Here is a 21249-nt window from a genome sequence, read left to right as displayed (position 1 = left end):
TATGCAGTCAAGGTATGGGATTGCAAACCGCACGCTTGGGTGCCGAATAAAGTTGGGAGCGGGCTCTCCTCCTCTCTCAAAATCAACATACACCCAAGTAGGCAAGGCATTCTGCCAGACCCCCCAGGTACTTTTGAGAGCCAACCGGGCACACAAGGGCGTTTTGAATAGAATTAAAGAACACACAGCACGGTTTTACTGTCTCAGCTCATTATTTGATTAGTCACGAATCCTTCCATGAAATAATAACAAAGGATTCCAAGTACATACTTTACGCATCTAGATTGCAACTCCGGCGGCTTGGGCGAGAACCTTGGTACCCTTCGCCGGCTGTTGGCGGTTAATATCCACACAGCTTCGTTGGTGTACTAAACGCTTGTAACAACAGCGTGTCCATCTGCTTGCTGTCATTCATTTTCTCCCCGTCAAGTGCTACCGCTGGCGAAAATGGCGCGAATGCTGTCATAACTAGCAACCAAAGCAGCGCCGTAAGAATCGAAACCCGAATACGGCTGCCGATCGATCGAGCTTTGCCCTCACTTTAGCTGTCAACATCGGAGCAGTACGTTTGCTTATGGCTTTTCAAGCGTTTCCAAAGTAGACACGTGATTATGGGCCACTCTCGGTAACTTTGGTAAGCTCTTTGAGGCATTGTTTGGATGGATGAAAGCACCGAATGCAAGAGTGCGCAAGAGTAACTCTAGACTAGGACATATGAGGGAGTATAGTAGCGGTAGTAGTAAATGAACGAATCTAGCATTTCTTTGTTTCTTCCTTTGCATTGGTTCAGCTCTGGTTGCTTTATCAAGTTTTTCAAAACGCTTTGGCAGCTTTGGTTTCGTGTTCCGCCTCAAGCCCGTGCCATCCCATTTCGCCATTTTTCCTGTTCCGTGTAGGCTCGGTTCGTTCTGCGATGGTGTTGCCGAAGTGACGCCATCACAGAACTTGTTGTTCTTAAACTATTGCTTGGTTTTTTTGTGTGTGTACGTGCTTAAAAGTGGTAAGTTCATATTGTATGTTTTCCAGGGTAATACTGCTTTTTCTCTCGCGGTTTCTTTAACACATATCAATGAGCTTCTAATATATATGGCCCACATTAGTTCTCGAAACTGCTCCACTGTTCCAAGACACAAGGACAACTAACCTCTCGAAGACGAATATTATTAGGTCTCCGCCGAGAACACAAATGCTACAAGGAGGAGCATTGGAGTAACGTGCCTGATGATGGACACCTTGACCTGGGGCGGAGTCATGTGGACGTTGAGCTTGCCCCCGACCAGAAGACGCACCGTGGCCGTGAATCGCGTGTTGGTCTTCATGACTTGCGGCGGCTGCTTCTCAATGATGAACGTGCTGCGGCAAGGAGAGCCCACCTCTTCAGGAGTGCGCACTGCCTTTTCTCAAATTCTTTTTTTTTTTTGAAAATGGTAATTTTAAATAAGCAACAGGTGGTAGGGGAAGAATGGTAATCGATTGACCCAGATTTCCAATATTCACAAATTACACAGGCACTCCCTCAGAAACACTGAACATACATCATACATTTTCCCGGGTTTCACTTGACGCTTCTGTATTCCATTCAGTCGGACGATTTAATAAAAAGTGTTGGCTGCATCCCTCCCACGACAGGGAGGTGTCATCAAACTTGATTAGAAAGTTTTGAATCAAATAATGAGTGTAATTACTAGCTTCTTCAATGCAAGGGTACACAAAATACAGTGGACCCTCTTTCTGTTAAAGAGAGACCTTGGATTCATTCCACACCACCCCTAACAGAGATACATGCCCAAAACGTTATCTAGTCTCCACATGCAGGATAACAACTGAGAATAAATACCAACCAACACAACTAAGAAAAAGTGTCTAATTTAATTTTCCTGCACTGGTACGCAATCTTCTCTCGAGGACAATGTGCCATCACCAGCAACAGGGACCGGATGGCAACAGCAGCGCTTGACAAAGTCCAGCTACATTATCTAGCGAGCGCTAGAGATAACGAACAGAGTCTGGGGCACACGTGTGGTGGCATTTCAATTGATTTCCGGAATTGCTTCAATGGATTGATCCAAACAAAATTTCCTCGCTCTTCGCACGGAAGAAAACACTGCATGAAAGAGCGAGAGGTTACCTGGTGACCAGGGAGGAGAGGAGGTTGGTGACCTGTGCATTGAGGGCCGTGAAGCGCTCCCCAATGCTGCTGGCCGAACCAATGGGCACTTGTGCGGCGAGATGCTCCACCCGCTTGATCTGCTGGCGGTTCTGCCAGATGATCTCCGAGAGGGCTTCGCACCTGGGCATTGTGGCATGCGCACCAAGCATGTGAGCAGCACTTCACTCTATACTACGGGAAGACCAATGTCCAAAGGCACCACGTGGCCGGGACAGAAAGAAGCGTGAAAGTATCTTCCTGATGCGTGCCACCTTTTATATGAAATGTTCTTTTTTTTTTCTTTTTTTTCCCCACCATTGGTGTAAACTACTGGGCGATGAACACTGATCTATGCAAGTCGTTCTCTGGGGACGTAAGAGCAGAAAATCAAGCCTCCTGCAAGAAGCAACGAGTATCTCCAGTTCTTTTGACGCACTATTCCCGTGTATGTGGCATACTATTTGCAAACCCAAAGGAGGCGATGCCATCGCAAGCAACGTGCGGAGTAAAGAAAGGGCAAACCTGCGAATTCCATAACATGCAGTAAGAACTGGCGCAATTACCCGCATCATAATTTATCAAAATTCCGATGTGGGTAATGCGCGAAAGAACATGGTAAATAGGAATGCACACACTGGGGTGTGTTTGGCACATAGCTGTGCATCAATGCTCAGCTCGGACACGTTAAAATACTGCTTAAGCTGGGAAAGCACCTCACTCAAGTTAAGGACATTGTCCTAGGTCTGGTGCTAAAGGAATCCTGAGTTCCAGAGAAACTATACTTGTTTTCACCTCAAGAATCGTAGTAAAAAAAGTTCGGCTTCTCGCGGGGCATTACTAATTTCCCTCTTTATGCTGAGAATTGAGGTATATGTAGGTGCATTTCATATTAGATACATGTTACCCTATGAAGACGTACACGTTTCAAACGCCAAAAGCATCGCTCCTGCGCCTGACGACCAAATTTTGTGAGAACCATTTCGCGCGGCGCAGGAACATGGAGCAAAACTTCCTTTTTTCTTGAGGTGAAAACGGGTATAGTTTGAGAACCTAGGCTCCGTAATAAAGTCCACTTCTTTCTGAGAAAACAGTTTATTATAACGAGTGACTGACTGTGGACATTCAATGCTTCACTGGCGAGCAACGCCCGTGCCAGCGCTACAAATGTACTTCAACATTGCTTCACTACATGAGCCTTTGATACAGAGAGATACTACCCCACGATCGAACTACAGGACGTCCTTGAAGGAAAAAGGGACAAGGCATCCTCTCACCGCTCCCGTATCTCCAGGTCACTGTCGAAGGACGTGTCTCGCTGATGCGCCCTGCCCGCCCCCGCTATGCCTTTTCTTACATCAGGCTTTCCTACAGAGAGGTTCCACCGTACGACCGGCTTACGAGGGGCCCTTAACAGGTCCTCACCACTCCTGTATCTGGTCCAGGTTGTTGTCGAAGGGGGTGCCGTTGCCCCCCAGCTGTTGGGCCCGCTTCCACTTGATCAGCTCGTCGTCCAGCACCCGGGTCTGCAGGGCCCCCAGCTGCAGGGACGTCTCCTGCTGCTTGTCCGCAAAGGCCAGCCGCATATCCCTCAGCTCGTTCACCCGCTGCCTAATGGCCTGCTCCATGGCCTTGGTCTCAGTGTGCATCTTGCCCAAGAGCTCCACGTTGGCCTGCCCATTGGGCTGCGTCGACAGCTGCTGGTAGTGCGCTGGGGGAGAGCGACAAACATTTTGCTGTTACGCCTTTAAACCAGGGCAGGGGGCCAAAGAATATATTGTAGGTTAAAAGTAACCATAATTGTAACATGTGTCATACAAGGGCCAATGAGGCCATGCAATAAAATCACCTGCTCTCTTCAGGCATTTTTTCGGTGCGTGTTCTTGTACGAAATTGCCAAAACATTTTTTAAAAGCCATCTAATGGTTCACAAACCAGAGGGTATTTTTGTCACTTTTTAAGCGCACCCTGAAAGCCAAATTGAAAAAGCCCTTCCTGCAAGGCTAGACTCACCCTGCAACTTTTGGCACTCCTGGTACTGAATCACAAAGGACTCCTGAACCTGGATCATGCGTCTTAGCTCCTCCTCAGTCTCCTGCACAGGGGAGAGAGAACCGGCCAGCGGGAAGTGTTGAGAGAAAAACCACCAATGCAACGCAACAATGATCTCTGTGCTAGTACAAGAAAGCTTGGGAGTACAATTTGGCTGGATGTGTGGCACCAATACACTGCTTTAATTGCTGTTTGTCGCTGTACCACCACACTACAGCAGTCCCTCATTATAACGAAATCGCTTTATTCTAAGTTGATTGCGGTCCCAATCGAAATGCATGCATTTTAAACTGGGTTATTTTAAGTGTATCGGCTGCTGATCGCGCTCATTACGAAGGCTGAGGTGCCGAAAGCCCGCAAACCTACACAGAGGAGCACGGGATATCCTCGCATTCCCTCTCCCTTCTCCAGCGAAGCAAACGGCAGACAGAAAACACAGCAAACCAGTGACGGAGCGCAGAATACCGCTCGTGATGCCGACGCACTGACGCGGCCAGGGAGTGGCGTCCGCGTTCCGACACTATGCATGGCACCTGCAGCCCGACTCCCGTCGAAATCGGGTCGAGGGAGCGAAGGAGGCCCGGGGAGCTCGAAGATCACCTCTTCTGGGGCCCCCGACGCACTCGTATATGGCGCACAAGTGCGTCGTACGGGAGTTTTTACCAAAAACGCTTCGATCTACGACGTTAAAAGAAGTGGCCGGACCAAGTACGAAACTGCCAGGGTACTATTCGATCAGCCGGCATCGACTGTTCAACACTGCCAACCATTCTGCAGAAGATGCGAGACATACCGGATAGGTTCGAGAAGAGCTTCTCACCCGAGAGAAAGCGTGCTCGTGATGTGAAGATTCAGGACTGCCAACTCCTTTACGCGTATCAGATTCTCTCGCACGCGCGTGCTGGCTGAGCCAGCGCATGGTTCTTAGAGCTGCGACCATTTCCATGAGATTGTGTGTGAACACGTCGGTGAAGCCATCGAGCGTAGCTTAAGAGTCGTTTGCGCTTGTCGATAAGGACATCCTTGTTGTTGCTGCAATTGTAGACCTTGTGTGCCACCAAGGTAAAAAAGACGAAAAGACGTCGGAGAGGCACCTCGAGAAATACCGACGACTACAAAGACAAGACATCCTACCGCTGCTTCAGAAAAAGGTGGAGTGCAGCAGCGGCGACAGTGCTCTTGCGATGCCTGAAGCAACTCGAGGAGGACTGATGCCCAAAACAAAAATTACTAAAAAAACTCCACCTTTTTTTTCTTCTCTCTTTTTACGCTTTAGTAAAGTTGTTGCAAGTTGCTCATCATTAAGGTTTGCTTGATTAAATATGTGTTTCAAGTCTTCTCCAGTGTACCCGCCCACCTTCGAGACTGCTCTCACTTTATGTGACTCGTTCTTATCGGATTACCGCTTAGAATTAATCTTCTTGCTGTCCTGTTGACTTCGTTATAAAGAAAGAATATTGTATGTTTTTAATGCTCCACTCTCGTATGAATCTTCTAATGTATCGAGAATATGAATAAATAAATTGATAATTAAACACAAGACGCAGCCAAGTCAGGAGAACCAATCACCCAATAAAACCACATCCAAGAGTGACAAGACAGAAATGTGGAAGGCAAACCTAAATTTAAGCACAGCATAGATTAAGGACTGAAAAAGATTAAACATGACCATTACATACACAATTCGTCTTTTTATGCTGGCGGTCTTAAAGAACACTGGAAAACTCCTGATGTTCATGAGCCTCTAATTTTCGCAACTTTTGCGACTAGAAAACTTTGCGTACTTTAGGGGACGCAAATATTTCTACTGTCTAAAGGGGCAAACACCGGCCTTCAGAATTCGCGAAATTTAATAGACGCATATATGACCCCGCTACCCAAGTCATGAAAAATTTTGACCGTAAAAATAAAGGGTTTTACAGTAGCAGTCACTTATTTTAAACTACAGGTATCTTCAAAGCAAAGCGGTACTGTAGAAGCCTTCCATGTAAAAGCTTGTCACAAAAAAACTTTACTACATTAATATTTTCTGTCGCTGTTAAAGAACTTCAGTGTACCAGACCATTTTCTTAACCATACCAACAAGAGATTGGTGGAGTTCTATTGCTAATACTCCTTAGCTCAACCAATTTCGCACGCTTGTAATTGATAGATATAGTGCTGGGAAGGTTATTACAGCTGAAATTAACTCCACTGGTCTTCACTATTCAAATTATCTTAGCCATAAAGTATGTCAATCTTCAAAAGGGCCGGCGGCGCTTGTTGCCAGACGGCGACTCCGAAGGACGAAGTGATCTCGCCCGTGGATAGAAACAGCTGAGCATATGTAGAGAACGGCAAGAAAATTGAGAGAAATAGACAAATGCCAAATTAACAATTGTGTTATTATTCAATTTCTTGTTTCTCCTTCTCTATGTATCTGCTGCACTCCAATTCAAAACTTTAAAAATGCAAATTTTTTTTCTTTTTTTTTTAAGCAATGTGTATAGTTTGGCTGATTATATTCACAAGCATGACCGAACTAGCTCAGTCCCAACTTGTCACACCTGCCCCTCTGTGCCAGGCATGAGCAAGCGGAGCCCAGTACCTGTGTTCGCCGCCTCAACTTTTCCAGTTGCTGAGTGATCTCTGTGTGGGGATCATGGGGTCCAGCCATGTGGGCTGCAAGCCTGTGGCAAGGCTGCGAGGAAAAAATAGGCACAATGAGCAAACTTTGACTCTTTAACGGTTAGAGATGCTTTGCACAGGCTATCCAATGCAGTTAATCTTTCAGTCAAGGATGATGCCGACGGGAAGAACAAAGGTGGAGAAGGAACAAAAATTGAGAGCATCAGAAATGGTCGGATTTCAATAATATGGTAACAAGGATGTAGGCTTGGCTGTAGCAGACGCCATCGCAAAATTAAATTACCGATAGCCAAAGCTATCGGCAAAATCTCTAAAACGGATTGTAAAACTAGGTAGAGTAAGAGGTAGCTGACAAAAGTGAGAATGTGACGAAAAAGTACAACACACGAAACCGTAAAGCAAAATTACTATATTATTAGTCGTTTAGCCACTGTCTGTACTGCCGATTCCTGTTACAGCTTCTGAATAGCGCTCACCACCCCCGAGCGAAGCCGCGAGGCCCCTGTTTTAGCACAACCAAAATTACTACTGGGTAAATATGCTACAAAACACTGGCAAAAGTAGAGGACTTCCCTCCAGCACAGTCGAACCACTTTCGAGAAAATAAAGCTGACATCAGCAAATCCAACAAACAAAAAAAATCAGTGTTTTACGCCGGGAAAATAGGAGACAGTCTATCACTACAGAGCTTGAAGGGTGTTTCTCACCGGTGCATTTACTGCCTTTTCATTTCATTCTCTCGATTTCCGCCTAAAACGTCACAAATGGAAAATGGATCCTCGTGATCCCGGTGCAGCTGCGGGGACATGGATATGGCAGACGTCCGTTATGCCGTAGCTCGCTCTACAACCGGCCAGAAGACAGGTGGCAGTTACGCCGGCCGCCACTCACGTTCTCGGCCTGCTGCACAATCCTCATCTCGGTGGCGAGGCAGTTCTTGATGACCCGGATGAGGGCACCGGGGTTGTGGCTGTAGTTCTGCTTGAAAGAGGAGCAGGCCTCAAGCAGCTTGAGCTTCATGACAAAGTTGTCCTCCGAGTTGGCCTTGGCCTGCAGCTCCTCCAGGAGGGAGGCCACCAGGTTGGGGGCGTACATCTCGAAGGCCGGGCTGTCCGGGTCCATCTCGCCCCAGGGCTTGTCTTCAATCCAGGGGGCCAGGGCGCACCGCACCTCGATCGGGAAGTGCTCGCCGTAGATGAGCTGGCACTGGCGCAGCAGGTCCCGGGGAAGCTCTTGAAGCCGCCCCCACAGCGCCATGGCGGGGCGCTCCCCTCGCGTGCCCGAAGCGACCCTCCTGCGATCCGCACAAGGATTCCGCCACGGTCAGGACTCCGGAAGAGACGGCACACTACCGCTGTAGACAATGTGCAAGTTTGCCCGCTCTCTGCGCACCTCGAGTGTTTGTTCACCCTCCAGATGCGCCCACTCACTTTGTGCCCCCCGATCCCAAACAACAAGGCATATTCTATGTGCGTTCCCTTTAGATTGGTGCACCCCTCTTTGTGCTCCGGTGCGCCAAAGATGTTTTTTGGAACACCCACTCTCCATATAGAAAGAAAAACAAAAGCACTATGCTCCACCAAGGTAACACTAGCATTCCAGCATTACATAAATCTTCAGAGCAACATTCACTGCTGCTCCTGTTGAAGTCGAAAACCAAGATGACTGCCATCGATACATAGAAAGGAAGCCGAACTCGCCACGCTCGTCCACGGTAATAGTAGCCACCCAGCATCGCATAAATAAGTAAAGCAACATTGACCACTGATCTTGAGTTGAAATGGAAAACCAGAATGATTGCTGCCATCATTGACTACTTATTTTCGCAGCTACTTTCTCACCAAGTTCCTTTACAGCTGTGTCTTGTCAACGTGTACTTGATTCAGTTGGATTCCCACAAAAAAAAAGGACTAATTTAGGATACCTCTTCCAAAGCAGCTAAGTTCCTAATTAAAGATATTAAAGTTACCATAATTAAATACAATTTTAGTAACCAAACACTTTCATAGCTACAAGGATATTTCAGTAACTGCACAGTTGTACTCCTAAAGCCACCGAATTCACTTAGTTACTTTTCGGAGTTGCAGACAAAGATACCCGCATTCACACTGACCTATTAGTTTCAACAGCAGCGTTAAATATTGTCATCATAACAAACTCAACTACGAGTATAGTACTAGATCACGGGGGAACTTAGCCAATCTCGGATGTGCACTGGAAACAAAATTTTTTTATCAGCAATCGCAAGACGCCTCAATGCCGAGGAACATCAAAAAGTAATTGGAACACTTACATTTTGTGTGTGTGTAACCTTACAAGCAGACACGTTTCTAAAAAAAGTAACCGCATTCACAACCTACACCAAAATTGTTGTAACCTACTTCATAGTAACTGCAAGCTAACTACTTTTTAAGGGTTACTTCTACAACTTTCCCACTTTCCCACAGCCCGAATAAACAGCGTCCGGAAGTCCAGACAATGAGGTTGTATCATGGACAGCTTTTTCCGAGAAAACAGTTCACAACAACAGGGCATGACTGTACTGCAGCAGCTGTGCATGCATTTCAATCATACTTACATCCCGAGGGGAAACGGTTGCGTGACGCTTCAATCTGTATGGATTTTAGCCTGAATATAAAAAAGGAAACTGCAAAGCTTTTCACTTATATGCCATTGTTAAAAAAAATGTCTTCTTTTGTGAAGCTATAGACCGACACGCTGTTTACAAACAAGCCGGCGTTTGCCCACACCAGGTGTGGGCACTGCGCGTGCGCAGGAACCGAATTCGCGTGAAGGGAAGCGTCTGCGAATGCGCAGTGCCGTCGACAGCGCCACCGCAGCTGCGTGACGTCAGGGACGCGTGTTGGTCAATACCCTTACCTTTTAAATTTTCAAATATTTTTAGCTGTCTTATGTGGTAAAATCTTGAATTTTGTGAAAGATACAATGAGCTGGAAGCTTTTGTTAGGTCGACATCATTAAAGGGACTCATATACTTCAACATTTGAATAAAGAATGTTCTCACAGCATCAAAATTTGTAACTTAAAAGGGCAATAGAAAAAGTTTTGTACTGTAAGTAAACACTACTTAATATTGTTCGTTGACATTCGTAACACAAAAGACACGCATTAGTAGTCTTTTTCTCCACGCAATTGTCAATCGTGGAAGAAGAAATTTTTTTTTTTTAATAAAAATGAGCAGCATTCTTTTTTTTTAACACGCAGCCAGAACAAGCGACCGCGTGATCTGGAGCCGACTGTACGCCGCCAGCGTTAATTATATCCACGCACTGGGGTTTGCAAAGCACAGCGCACATGCTGCAGTTTCACACAGTCTGAAGGTTTGGCCGTTCCCGTCATTGCAGCGACTACTACCCGAATGCATGTCGTGGCATTGATTGTCATCAGCCCACATCGAATGCTCACGCAGTGCTCGGGTCCACTGTATGAGTTGCATTTCAATATTGTAACCGCGGGTATCGCAAAGCTGGATGACGAAATCCAGGGGATTGCATCGTTGACCATGCCAACAACGCGATCCCCACAACTGCATCATCAAGTTTAGCGAAGGAGACATTGAAAGAAAATGTCCGCCTTCATCCTTGAAATTGTGCGCCGACAAAGAAGCTGCTTGGTCAGTGGCATTGCGCGCTAGTATACTAGGGTTTCACTGGTGCCAGTAAGCTCGTATTCTCGACTCCAACTAACTATAGGTGGCGCCACTCATTTTCCAAGATGGCGGGTTTAGTGAGGGTCAGAGATGCGTGCCGCTGTTGAGCCTGTGTAGTGTGCTGGCTTAACTGAGCGACATAAATTATTTCTGGTAATACGAGGAAGCTAATATTTATGAGCGCAGGTCACCTCTTTAACCTGAAAACAAGAACGGTGTTTAGTGTATTAATTACGGAAGGATGCGCGTTTTAATTCTGGAGCAAAACCGAAACTTACCTCTATTTTGGATTTAATTTTTCGTTATAGGTCTTTATTTCGGATTCTTTCATGACTCAAGATGTGTCTCACATCGTAATTATTTACTTAGAAAAGTTGTTCGCGGAAACTTTATTTTGTGACATACTGTTCGATCCAGGCTGATATTTGTAGTTGTTGAAAAAATCAGTGCTGATATCTGTGCGTTCTCGCTGCCTTTTTCTCGCTCAGATAATTGTCATCGAAAATAATGACAATTATCCAAGCACAAGAATAAGAGAATAATTCCAATTTTTGCAATATGTCCACGAAACGCATAAACTAATAAACGCTGCTCTCACTGCAACAACCCAAAGACAGAATCCGAGTCAGACAGCTGAAGTGTGAGTGTGTGTGTTTTTATAGCACCGCGTGACCAAGGACTTCATATTACATTCAGCGTTTGACTGTCAGTCTATCTTGATAATGATGTCAGAGTTTTTCATATGCTAAAAAGAAAACAGAATTGTACCTTTCTGGAAAGACTATTATGGCTAAATAGCGTATTCTCGTGATCTTGGCATTAATTGGAGGCATACATTGCCGCGATTTGTATAAATAATAATAATATTAAAATTCACATATTTGAATAAGTAATTCTTCAAGCTCTAATATAATTTGTTGCTTATGATCTAATTTTAAAAGCGCGAAGAAATATGACAATGAAAACTGTGCTGATCATCATCACTGGTTCCAATTGCTGCATTTTAATTACCAATAAAATAAAAATAGTCTAAAATCAATGAAAACAATCTAGCTAATGTGAGAAATCCATGTAAAATTACATTAATTGTGGGTAAAGTATGCTGTGCTATCAAAGTCGTGACTTTTGACAATCAGCGAAACGTCCAAAGTCGCCGCCAATATACTTCGAGACCAAATGCCCAAAAGTAAAAAATAAAAAAACAAAAAAAAAAAAAAGAAGCTTTTTTTATAATTACTAGTTTTTTCATAACATTTATTTACTTTTGTATTTGCTCGCCGTCATTTTCCCAATCTCAGCCTTTCCAGTTCGAAGGAACGCCTACCTGCTTGCACGTCTGCTCACTGCAGTACGTTTTGTTGGCGTTGGAAGCCGGTGAAACAGTAGTGAGTCTTAATATTGCGTATACGAGCGAACTCAAGCTCTGTGTGTCTGCGTTAGCTTTGCGTGTTCCACACTGCACGTGCGCGGAGCCCGAAATTGCGGTCTTGGATGGCGCATGGCGATGAGGCGCACGCACAACGTGAGGCACGCAACTCTAACGCAAACCGCTTGCGTTTGCTTCTATGCGCAATACTAAAACTCTCCAGTAAGGTACAATCCCATACCGGCTGCAGCACTGCGTTGGGACAGTGAAGAGCGTTGTTTGCATTCGGAAATGACATTTTGCGAGCCATGATCGCGAGCAGTTCCACCGTGCCCGCTGAGCAGGAGAATCGGGGGACCCTCACTACAGCGCTTCCCGTTTCCGTCGTGGGAGGGCGAGCGTTGAGCTGGAGACGCGAATAATGTGACAGACATTCCGACTCAATATTGCTGCACAGTCCCTAAATTTTTGAGCTACCCAAACTAACACCATTTTCGAAATATAGCATCTCTAAGCTGAGAATAGCAATTTAGAAAAAGGCAAATGAAAGTGATGCCAAAAGCAAAAGTAAAATGTTCCAATAGTTTTCAGAAGCACGACATCACCGGCACACACGAGCGGGCTGTCTAAAAAACAGCATTTTTCACTTCTTTTCAGGTTGTTGAGCGACTGCTGAAGTAAACTTCCCCAGCATTTATGTCACATCACTGAACTCCTTGTAATCACTTAGGAACAAGTTCTATTTCCCAAACAGTAAATCTGGGCCTATATCTGGTGTCACTTTTTGAGTGTTTTTCAGTGTGAAAAAGCTGCGAGGACCAATACAAACAGCTCAGGGATGGAACTGGGCAAAGCAGCTTTGGAGCAATCTTGGGAGCGGAAAAAACTACAGTTGGGAGCAGGCTGGGAGCAGCAAAAACGAGAGATCTTGGAGCGAGTAGGGAGCAGCATACGGGTTTTAAGAATGTAAAAATAAAGGCTAAATGTCACCTTGTTCTTAAAACTAAAGAAAATATGGCTTGCAGGTAACTCCATGTGACCTTAACGGTAGTTTAAACAAACTTTTTAGCCGCAAGCGCGAGTCCTTGAAACCAATGAAAACACGTTTTTTTTCAGGTAAAAAAGAAAAGTAACTGTCTGAATAATTATTAGGTACCACAATTTCATATGGTTTTTATTTATTAAACAAGACTGCAGTCAGAATGAAATGAATGTCCATATAGAACTCGGTAAATCAGGAAGGCAGATTTTCACCCTATCCAACATTTCAAAATGCTGAACTTAAAAAGCATTATTATAGAAAATACTGTGTTTCTCACTGCCTGCTCATTGAAGCTTTCCAGTATTTATCAAAGGAGTAAAATTAAACAAATTTCATGTCAATGACCTGGCACACTTGAATACAATGGGCTTGAAACCTGTTTCCCTAAATGCTTCCAATTTTCCGAAGTCCCTCATATAATTGCCAAGGCTCTTGTTTTTGAGCCACGCCAAGAGGCACTCACAAACACTACACCTAAGCTTGTACACGACCGATCAGATGTTGCAATGACAGCACTCTAATCATGTAATTCTAAAACATGCTTTAAAAAAATGTTTAGCTCTAGAATGTACTAGGCCCCCTTAAACTGAAGAAATTGACAGCGACCTTTACCTCTAAGTTGGTGTGTCACGTGACGTATATTTTCCCGCTGAATTTTGTGGGGAAACTTAATGGTTCTATACGTCACGTGATGTCGATTTCCCCCACTAAATTTAGCCGAGAAACTAGATTGGTGTCCGAGTCACAAGACGTGAATTTCCCCTTCGAACTTTAGGTGGTAACTGAATTGGTGACGTCAATTTCCTAGCAAATTTAGCGGGGAAACTGAATTGATGTTTTGGCCACAAGTGGTGAAGTTTCTGCTAAATTTAGCGAGGAAACTGTGCGTGTATAGGTCACGTGACGCCCCTTTTTCCGCTAAATTTAGCCGAAAATTTACAGACCGAAAAAATGTTGGGATTGGGGATAGCAGTAAAAAGCATTTTTCCCTCTAAATTTAGCCGAAAATTTACAGACCGAAAAATGTTGGGATTGGGAATAGCGGTAAAAAGCATTTTTCACACTAAACTTAGCCAAAAATTTACAGACCGAAAAAATGTTGGGATAGCGGTAAAAATCATTTCATGCTTTAAAGGGGTACTCCACCGATTTTTTGAGCTACCTCAACTAACTATATTTTCTGACTCCCCGGCCTTTACTCTCTCCGGTATGCTATTTAGAATCGCGAAAATCATAATAGTTATTGCGAAATCGGCAAATGAAAATGATGCAAAAACCAACATTCAAATATACGCGCGCTTTTTAGGGCCGTGACGTCAGTGGCAGGCAGGCTTGCCAGTCGAGCAAGCAGCCAAAAAATAGAATATGCCAATCATTTGTTCCGTGCTGGAGCGCGGGTACTGCAGCGAGCTTCCCAAGCATTCATTTGACACCATGAAACTGCTTCGAATCAGCTTAAAACGAAATCTACAGCTCAAAGAGTGAACCCCTGCCTTCCACTGACGTCACTTTTTCATTGTTGCCAGTAGAGACTTCGAGCTTGAAAAACACAGTGAGGACCAAAACTGTAAATTCAATAACTTCGCGAAAAAACAATATTTTGACCTAATATTTGGGATACTATTTTCGCGATGTTTGTTGGTTAGTTTAGCAAAATTTCAAGCAAATCGGAGACAATGAAAAAATCGGTGGAGTAGCGCTTTAAAACGTAACCAAATGACCATCATTAGAAAAAAGTGCGCGACACTTCGTCGCTCACACATCTCGCAGCTTAAAATCCCAGTTTATATTTTTAGGACCTACAAACTAAGAATTGTTTTCGTGATTCACGTTATAGATCATTCGTTCACGATGGACTAGATGCATAAATACTACGACCTGGCTGTAGACGCCTTAGTAACGCCACCTCATGCATAGTGTGTGCTAATCCAGATGCAGCCATACCCCGTCTAAACCTACTGTTGAAATGAAGTGTGACTTCAACTGTCTTACTCGACCGGTACAAGCTAATGCTTTACTGGAATAAAAAAAAGGCACAATCCTAAGGAGAGATGTCACATCACGTGAAAGACGGGCGCCCGCAATAAACCACGACACGCTACATCGAAATTTGGACAGCAGGCGTTTCAAAAGAAATTCGTTCAAACGAACAGTATTTGGCAACGCAGGTGCCAAGTCAACCCTAAGTTCCGTCTGGAAACTTGATGAAACGGGAGCGGGTAAACAGACAGGATAACAAAAAATATTCATCGGCCTTGGCGCGAAAAAAAAAAAAAACAAAAGGGTTGAAAGAGCTACCAAACCCGCCAGCGTCCCGGCTCAAAAAACTACCCAAAGAGTTAAAACTGCCCAAGAGTTCTACCTATCACTACGGGAACGGTGATCATCGGTCAGCGAAAGCTGCACGAGCCTTGGCCGCCACTCCAGATAGATAAGGTGTCACACATCAAACACGCATGACACCGCCGCCTTTCGCATACACAAGATCACTCGCCGGCCGAAGCACCCGGCGAAAGCAGCTTTCAAAGGAGAACCGAGCAAAACAAGGTTAAAAAAAAAGACCAAAAAGAAAAGTCCCTCCCATCGTCGGGGTCTGATTACCAAAAGAAAGCACTTATTCAGCGAAACCCGCACCGCCAAAAACCACCAAAGGTAACAAAAAAAAAAAAAAAAAAAGCGAGGTAGAAGGAAAGGAAACGAACACGCTTTTTTAGATAAGGGGAGAAAGCGTGCGATGAAAAGAGGAAGAGAATAAAAGGAGACAGGACCAAAAAAAACAAAAAAAAAATGAACGCTCATCTCCAACACCCACGAGCACGCCAAGGAATAAAAGGCGCCGAATTCACCGAAGGGAACCAAGGGGGCCATCGGAAGGTGGTACAGCGACCAGTATTTAACCCTACCCAGCGCCTGTCAACAAGGGAGGAGGGGGGTTGGCGGCGGTCTTGCGCACAAGCGCGCCTCGAAATTCATCAGGCATAGTGTAAGCACGCACATTTTTCACGGCCACCCTCCCCCCGCGCCTGACAACAGTTTGTTTCGTTCGCGTGGATGACGCAGCGGATTGCGGGTACCGAGCGACGAGCACCCACACCGCGCGCAAGGTGTCACGAGAGAGTCGTCGATCGCTTCGAGGTGGAATGCAGAGCCACGCTACTTTCAGCCATTAGCTCGGCGACGACCAGCGCTGCCGAAAGGGTTGAAGGACGGCGCGATCGGCGACGACGCCGCGTACGAGGCTTACCTGAGTGGGAAAACGAGGCTTCGAGACGACGGGCGGCCAATCCGGGCCCGAGTTGATGCGCGTTTCGCGAGAAGACAGCGACGAAATTGCGTTAAAGGAACCCTTTTTTGTTGTCGCCTTTCACAGAAGCGGCACCTCGCTACGGAGGGACGATCGCCATTTCCCTACGGAGTCACGTGACCGAAGAAGCCAACTTCAGCGCAGTGGCGCGGGAGGAGCGGGAACTACCGAAATCCAAAAAACTCGCGCGCGTTCCTCTCCCAGGGTTGTTGGCGCCCGATTACACAGGGTGTGCTCACTTCAGACTAGGGGTGTCATGCAACAGAGATCAGTGGTGTCATGCCCTATTTCTTGTTTTCAATTAAATTTTCTTATGAGGTAGCAACATATGTCCCTTCAACGCAATGGACCTTAGTTTTGCAAAAACATTTTCTTGTTTTCGTAAGATGCGTCCGAGAAGCTGTGCGCGTAAACGCAAATTTTTAGGGCCACAGGAATAAAAGAAATACAATTTTCAACGTCGTAAATATCTTTACGGATAAAGCACACTAACTGGTTTACTCGAAGCAGTTAGGTATAGTTAATTTAAGTTTCTATTTCAAGTAAAATCAATTGACGAATTCGGCCTCTTGCGAAACGATGACATTTAGGCATTTTTCGGCGATTTTTTAACGCATCTTAGAATTAAGCTTTTAGGCTGAAACTTTTTGTACACTATTTTATAGAAAATATCGTAAGCGAGCTGGTGAATATTAACCATGTTGAATTAACCTGAGACTGGAGTAGAGAAGAAACGTCAAAGAAGGGACAGAAAAAAGACAGGAGACGTCGTCTTTTTTCTGTCCCTTCTACGTTTCGAAGTTTCCTCTCTGGGCCCCAGTCTCAGGTTAATTTAACTTGTTTAGTATTTCATGCTTCGTTAATGTTTAACAAAAAAAAAGAGATAGCGCTTTACCAATGTAAGTGGTTTTTGCATTGCGCCGGGAAGTCTTCGAAATATGAAATATATATATATATATATATATATATATATATATATATATATATATATGGGTGGTTTCATCTCAAATCGTGCAGGCAAAAAGGGTCGAATTTTTAATTTCGATGAAAAAAATATATGTTATGGCGCCGTTTCTTAAAACGCAGTCGCCACAAACCGCAAGTTCGTCGGATTTTTTTTTCTCGACTTCTGAATTTTTAAAGGGGCCGCGGCGAAAAGCAGTGTTTTTCACTCCCGTCGTGGGTCGGATGTTTCGCTTGATCTCCCGCCATGGATTTTCAGTCCACATTATATTATCTTTTTTCAGGCACTCTGTGGACACATTTAAAAGGCTCCAATACCATAAAATAATTTTAGGCCTTTTGCTTTTTTTCTGTAAAAATGTCAAAAACGCCCCCTCGATCAATTGTTGACGAACTTTGACAATTAATTACTGGCGATCTACTTGGGTTATATCAATATTTTTTATGTCCACGGAGAGCCCAAAACACGCTCCTTGTATGCATAATAAAACAACTCAGCTGTATAAATTATCCTTTGCGGTACGTTTACGTTAATGTTATGTGAAAACCAAAAAGTACCATTTTTGAAATTGATTTTCTCAAAAAACCCATTTTTTATTTTTTTTATTTTTTGTTAAAATGTAGATGTGATAGTTTTCTACACGAAAATCAAGTCGAGAAAGTGTATATTTTGTTTGTATGTTCTATATTTAAGCATCAATATCGTTAAAAAAAAACGTGTTTTCACGGCTCGAAATGGGACTTGCGAAAAGCGCGTCTTCACAAACTTGGAAGTATTTTTGCCTTTTCTAACCTTCCCACATAACACTCAAATATAGTAGTTCCACCCTGTTATATTTATTGATTATTTAAATTTTATTACACGCGGCAAGCTACACAGGAGGAGTTCAAAAGAGAAAGCAACACTTCTTAACAGACCAGCAGGTGTCGTAAATTTTTAACGTGTAGGAGTCGGCAGACGTCGTATTGATTCAGGGCCCTCATTGGCCTGCATGGACGTCCCGCCCTTTCGGAGCCAGCAGATGGTAACGACCTTTCGCGCTCGTTGTGTTAGATAGGACGGCCCGTGACAAAAAAGCGAGCAGCGCACCCTGTGTCACGAGGAGTGAAATAAATGGTACGAATGTTTCGTTGACGTGGCGAACAGTGACAGCCACCCAGGAGGAGTCAGTCCAAGTATTGCACAATGGAAAGCAAAGGAATCGTTGCCTCAAAGGATGAGGACACCACGGCCTTACAATATTAACGGTCAACAACTGTTCCCCAAGCCAAAACAACGCCGCGTGCGCGCTAAAACCGGCGGCGCGGGACACAAATCCCGCAGACACAAACACGAAGATGGGCCGGTTTCGTTAGGGATGTGGGGAAATTCGAAACCAGCCATCCGTGCATGCGTCAAACGATACCGCCTGTTTGCCCTAGCTTCGAGCGCCCTATCCTTACCTTGAAACGGCCGTGCTCTATCTCTCTCCGGGGAGATCCGATAGCACCGAAGGGTTATCTATTAAACTTGAGGAAGAAAACGAGAAGGGTCTGTTTAAGTTTAATTATCCCCACCAACCCGCTCGTTCTGTTCTTATAAAGGGTTATCTCTTTTGGAAACAGCAAAGCCCGGAGACTGACATTAAAACGAGCGTGTTGGTAAATATACTTGTGTTTGTATTCTGCCCGGAGACTAGTTGGGTCGAAGTCAGCCTCCTTGTCAACTATAACCGTTTGTGAAGAGTGGGCTTCTTCCGAGATGAAAAGTTAGCGCCGGTTGACGTGTTCTTTTGAAAAAGAGAAGGGGAAAGAGAAAGTTTGAGTAACTGCAGAAACTACCTCGAAAGCTCCTCTCCCGATATGAAGCTTGAGGCATAGTCTCGGTTACCTTCTCGCGCATCGCTGCTCGAATCTGTTCTTCGCTTTGTTTCGCACAGCCACTGTTCCGCACAGCCGTCGTGGATGTGCGTAATAGAGGGAGGAACAGATTCGAGCATCATCTGGACGCCGTCATCCTGCCAGACTTCAATGTCGTGGGACCGACTCGTGTGTGTTTCTTCGCCCCGCTGAACTTTGTTCCTCGGGTGCGGTTTTTTCTGAATGTTTTTTTTTTTTTTCAATGTTTTCTTACTAACTGTTTGTTAGCACTGTTCAGTTGTTGGGTTTATTTCGTCATGGCGTAGCGGCCTGGCGGTGATGTAGAGAGCGTGTTCGCACGCATTTGGTTGCGTCCCGTTTAGGGAATGCCCGGAGGAGTTGGTTTTTGCTCTTGCCATGTGCGGCTAAGTTTTCCCGTCTTTATTAAATTATTGTTGTTTTTTGTTGTTGTTGTTGTTTTTTTGTTTTGTTTTACTTTTACGTGTCGTCGACTTCTTTGTCTGACTCTCCACCAGGCGTGGACCTATCGCCTTGCCACCGCTCGAACCTAAATACTTTATTTTTTTAACGCAATTTTCGTTAAGATCGGAGTTGGGCAATTTAATTCCTATTCATTTATTTTTATTTCCTACCCCTCTCCGTGACACACTCTCTGTGTGTTTCGGACCGTTCCTGTGTCATCACTTTCGTGTATTACGGAAGTGAAAGGACATTCCCTGGTGACCTGTGCGACGTGCGGTGAACAAACCCCAGTGTTTGGTTTCGGAAAGAATTGTGTATAATATATCGACGATGTGGCGACTTTCTTTGTCTTAGTAATATGACAGCTAATAGCTAGTCGTGCTAGTTTACTGTGAAAGGTTTATAAATCGAAACAATACAACTTCTGTGCCTTTTGGTTATTGAAAGTCTACTAGGCCTGCTGATTTGGTTAGATATATATCTCGTGGTTCCCGCTCTTATCAAAACATAAATAAATATTCAATACCACAGAATCCGTTTATAATTGATTACAAAATGCAGAAGAAAATTCAAGCAAACTTTTTCACAATTCATGGAGACGCATGGGTCGCTATGTCTGACTTAGGTCTTGCAAAACAAAGACGTCTTTTTCCGATATTGAGGCCTAAATATAAAACATACAAACAAAATATACACTTTCTCGACTTGATTTTCGTGTAGAAAACTATCACATCTACATTTTAACAGAAAATAAAAAAAAGAAAAAATGGGTTTTTTGAGAAAATCAATTTCAAATATGGTACTTTTTGGTTTTCACATAACATTAACGTATACGTACCGCAAAGGATATTTTGTACAGCTGAATCATTTTATTATACATATAAAGAGCGTGTTTTGGGCTCTCCGTGGACATAAAAAATATTGATATAACCCAAGTAGATCACCAGTAAATAATTGTCAAAGTTCGTCAACAATTGATCGAGGGGGCGTTTTTGACATTTTTACAGAAAAAAAGCAAAACGCATAAAATTATTTTATGGTATTGGAGCCTTTTAAGTGTGTTCACAGAATGCCTGAAAAAAGATAATATAATGTGGACTGAAAATCCACGGCGGGAGATCAAGCGAAACATCCGACCCACGACGGGTGTGAAAAACACTGCTTTTCGCCGCGGCCCCTTTAAAAATTCATAAGTCGAAGAAAAAAAATCTGACGAACTTGCGGTTTATGGCGACTGCGTTTTTAGAAACGGCGCCATAACATATATTTTTTTCGTCGAAATTAAAAATTCGACCCTTTTTGCCTGCACGATTTGAGATGAAACCACCCATATATATATATATATATCTATATATATATATATATATATATATATATATATATATATATATATATCTATATATATATATATATATATATATATATATATATATATATATATATATATATATATATATATATTATCCTCGATTTTCTCTAAACTTTTCTCTATAAAATATCGGAGACGGGGAATTTGGAATCCGCAAAAACATGCTGCATTATATTGTTTTAAATAAGAAAAAGAGGTGTTTTCCCAGGTCTCTGTTCCAGTAAATTACCGTTGCAGGCTGGCTGTCTCAGCGACTAGTGGTACTCGAACACCGCATCCACAGTAACCGTAATTGGTCACATTATCTCCCAAAACACAAAGCAATATATATTAAAAAAAACTGGGAGTTATTTTATTAGTGATGTGGCTAATATTGCCTATGAAAAC

At 44.0% G+C, this 21249-nt stretch overlaps 1 protein-coding gene across 5 annotated transcripts in view; it reads right to left on the bottom strand.

The window, feature by feature from the left end:
* The window catches only part of LOC8053058 (signal transducer and activator of transcription 5A), a 66562-nt gene extending 50209 nt beyond the window's left edge, over positions 1–16353 (bottom strand). For 3 of the 5 annotated variants that reach the window (XM_029968136.4, XM_040502108.2, XM_040213551.3), the window contains exons 1-7: positions 16149–16319; positions 7718–8120; positions 6786–6878; positions 4160–4241; positions 3572–3857; positions 2129–2290; positions 1219–1353 (exon numbers count right to left, since the gene is read on the bottom strand). In XM_029968136.4, the coding sequence (XP_029823996.1) occupies positions 1219–1353; positions 2129–2290; positions 3572–3857; positions 4160–4241; positions 6786–6878; positions 7718–8083 (1124 nt within the window). In that variant the 5' untranslated portion in view covers positions 8084–8120; positions 16149–16319. Of the gene's footprint in view, positions 1–1218; positions 1354–2128; positions 2291–3571; positions 3858–4159; positions 4242–6785; positions 6879–7717; positions 8121–16148 lie in introns of all 5 variants that reach the window. The other 2 variants (XM_029968134.3, XM_029968135.4) reach the window with 2 other exon arrangements.
* Positions 16354–21249: the final 4896 nt, after the last annotated feature.

Source organism: Ixodes scapularis, unplaced genomic scaffold, assembly GCF_016920785.2.
Source record: "Ixodes scapularis isolate PalLabHiFi unplaced genomic scaffold, ASM1692078v2 PGA_scaffold0__279_contigs__length_252992795, whole genome shotgun sequence".
NCBI lineage: Eukaryota > Metazoa > Arthropoda > Arachnida > Ixodida > Ixodidae > Ixodes > Ixodes scapularis.
The sequence above is the reverse complement of the archived record's forward strand: the minus strand, read 5'-3'. Positions and strand labels throughout refer to the sequence as shown.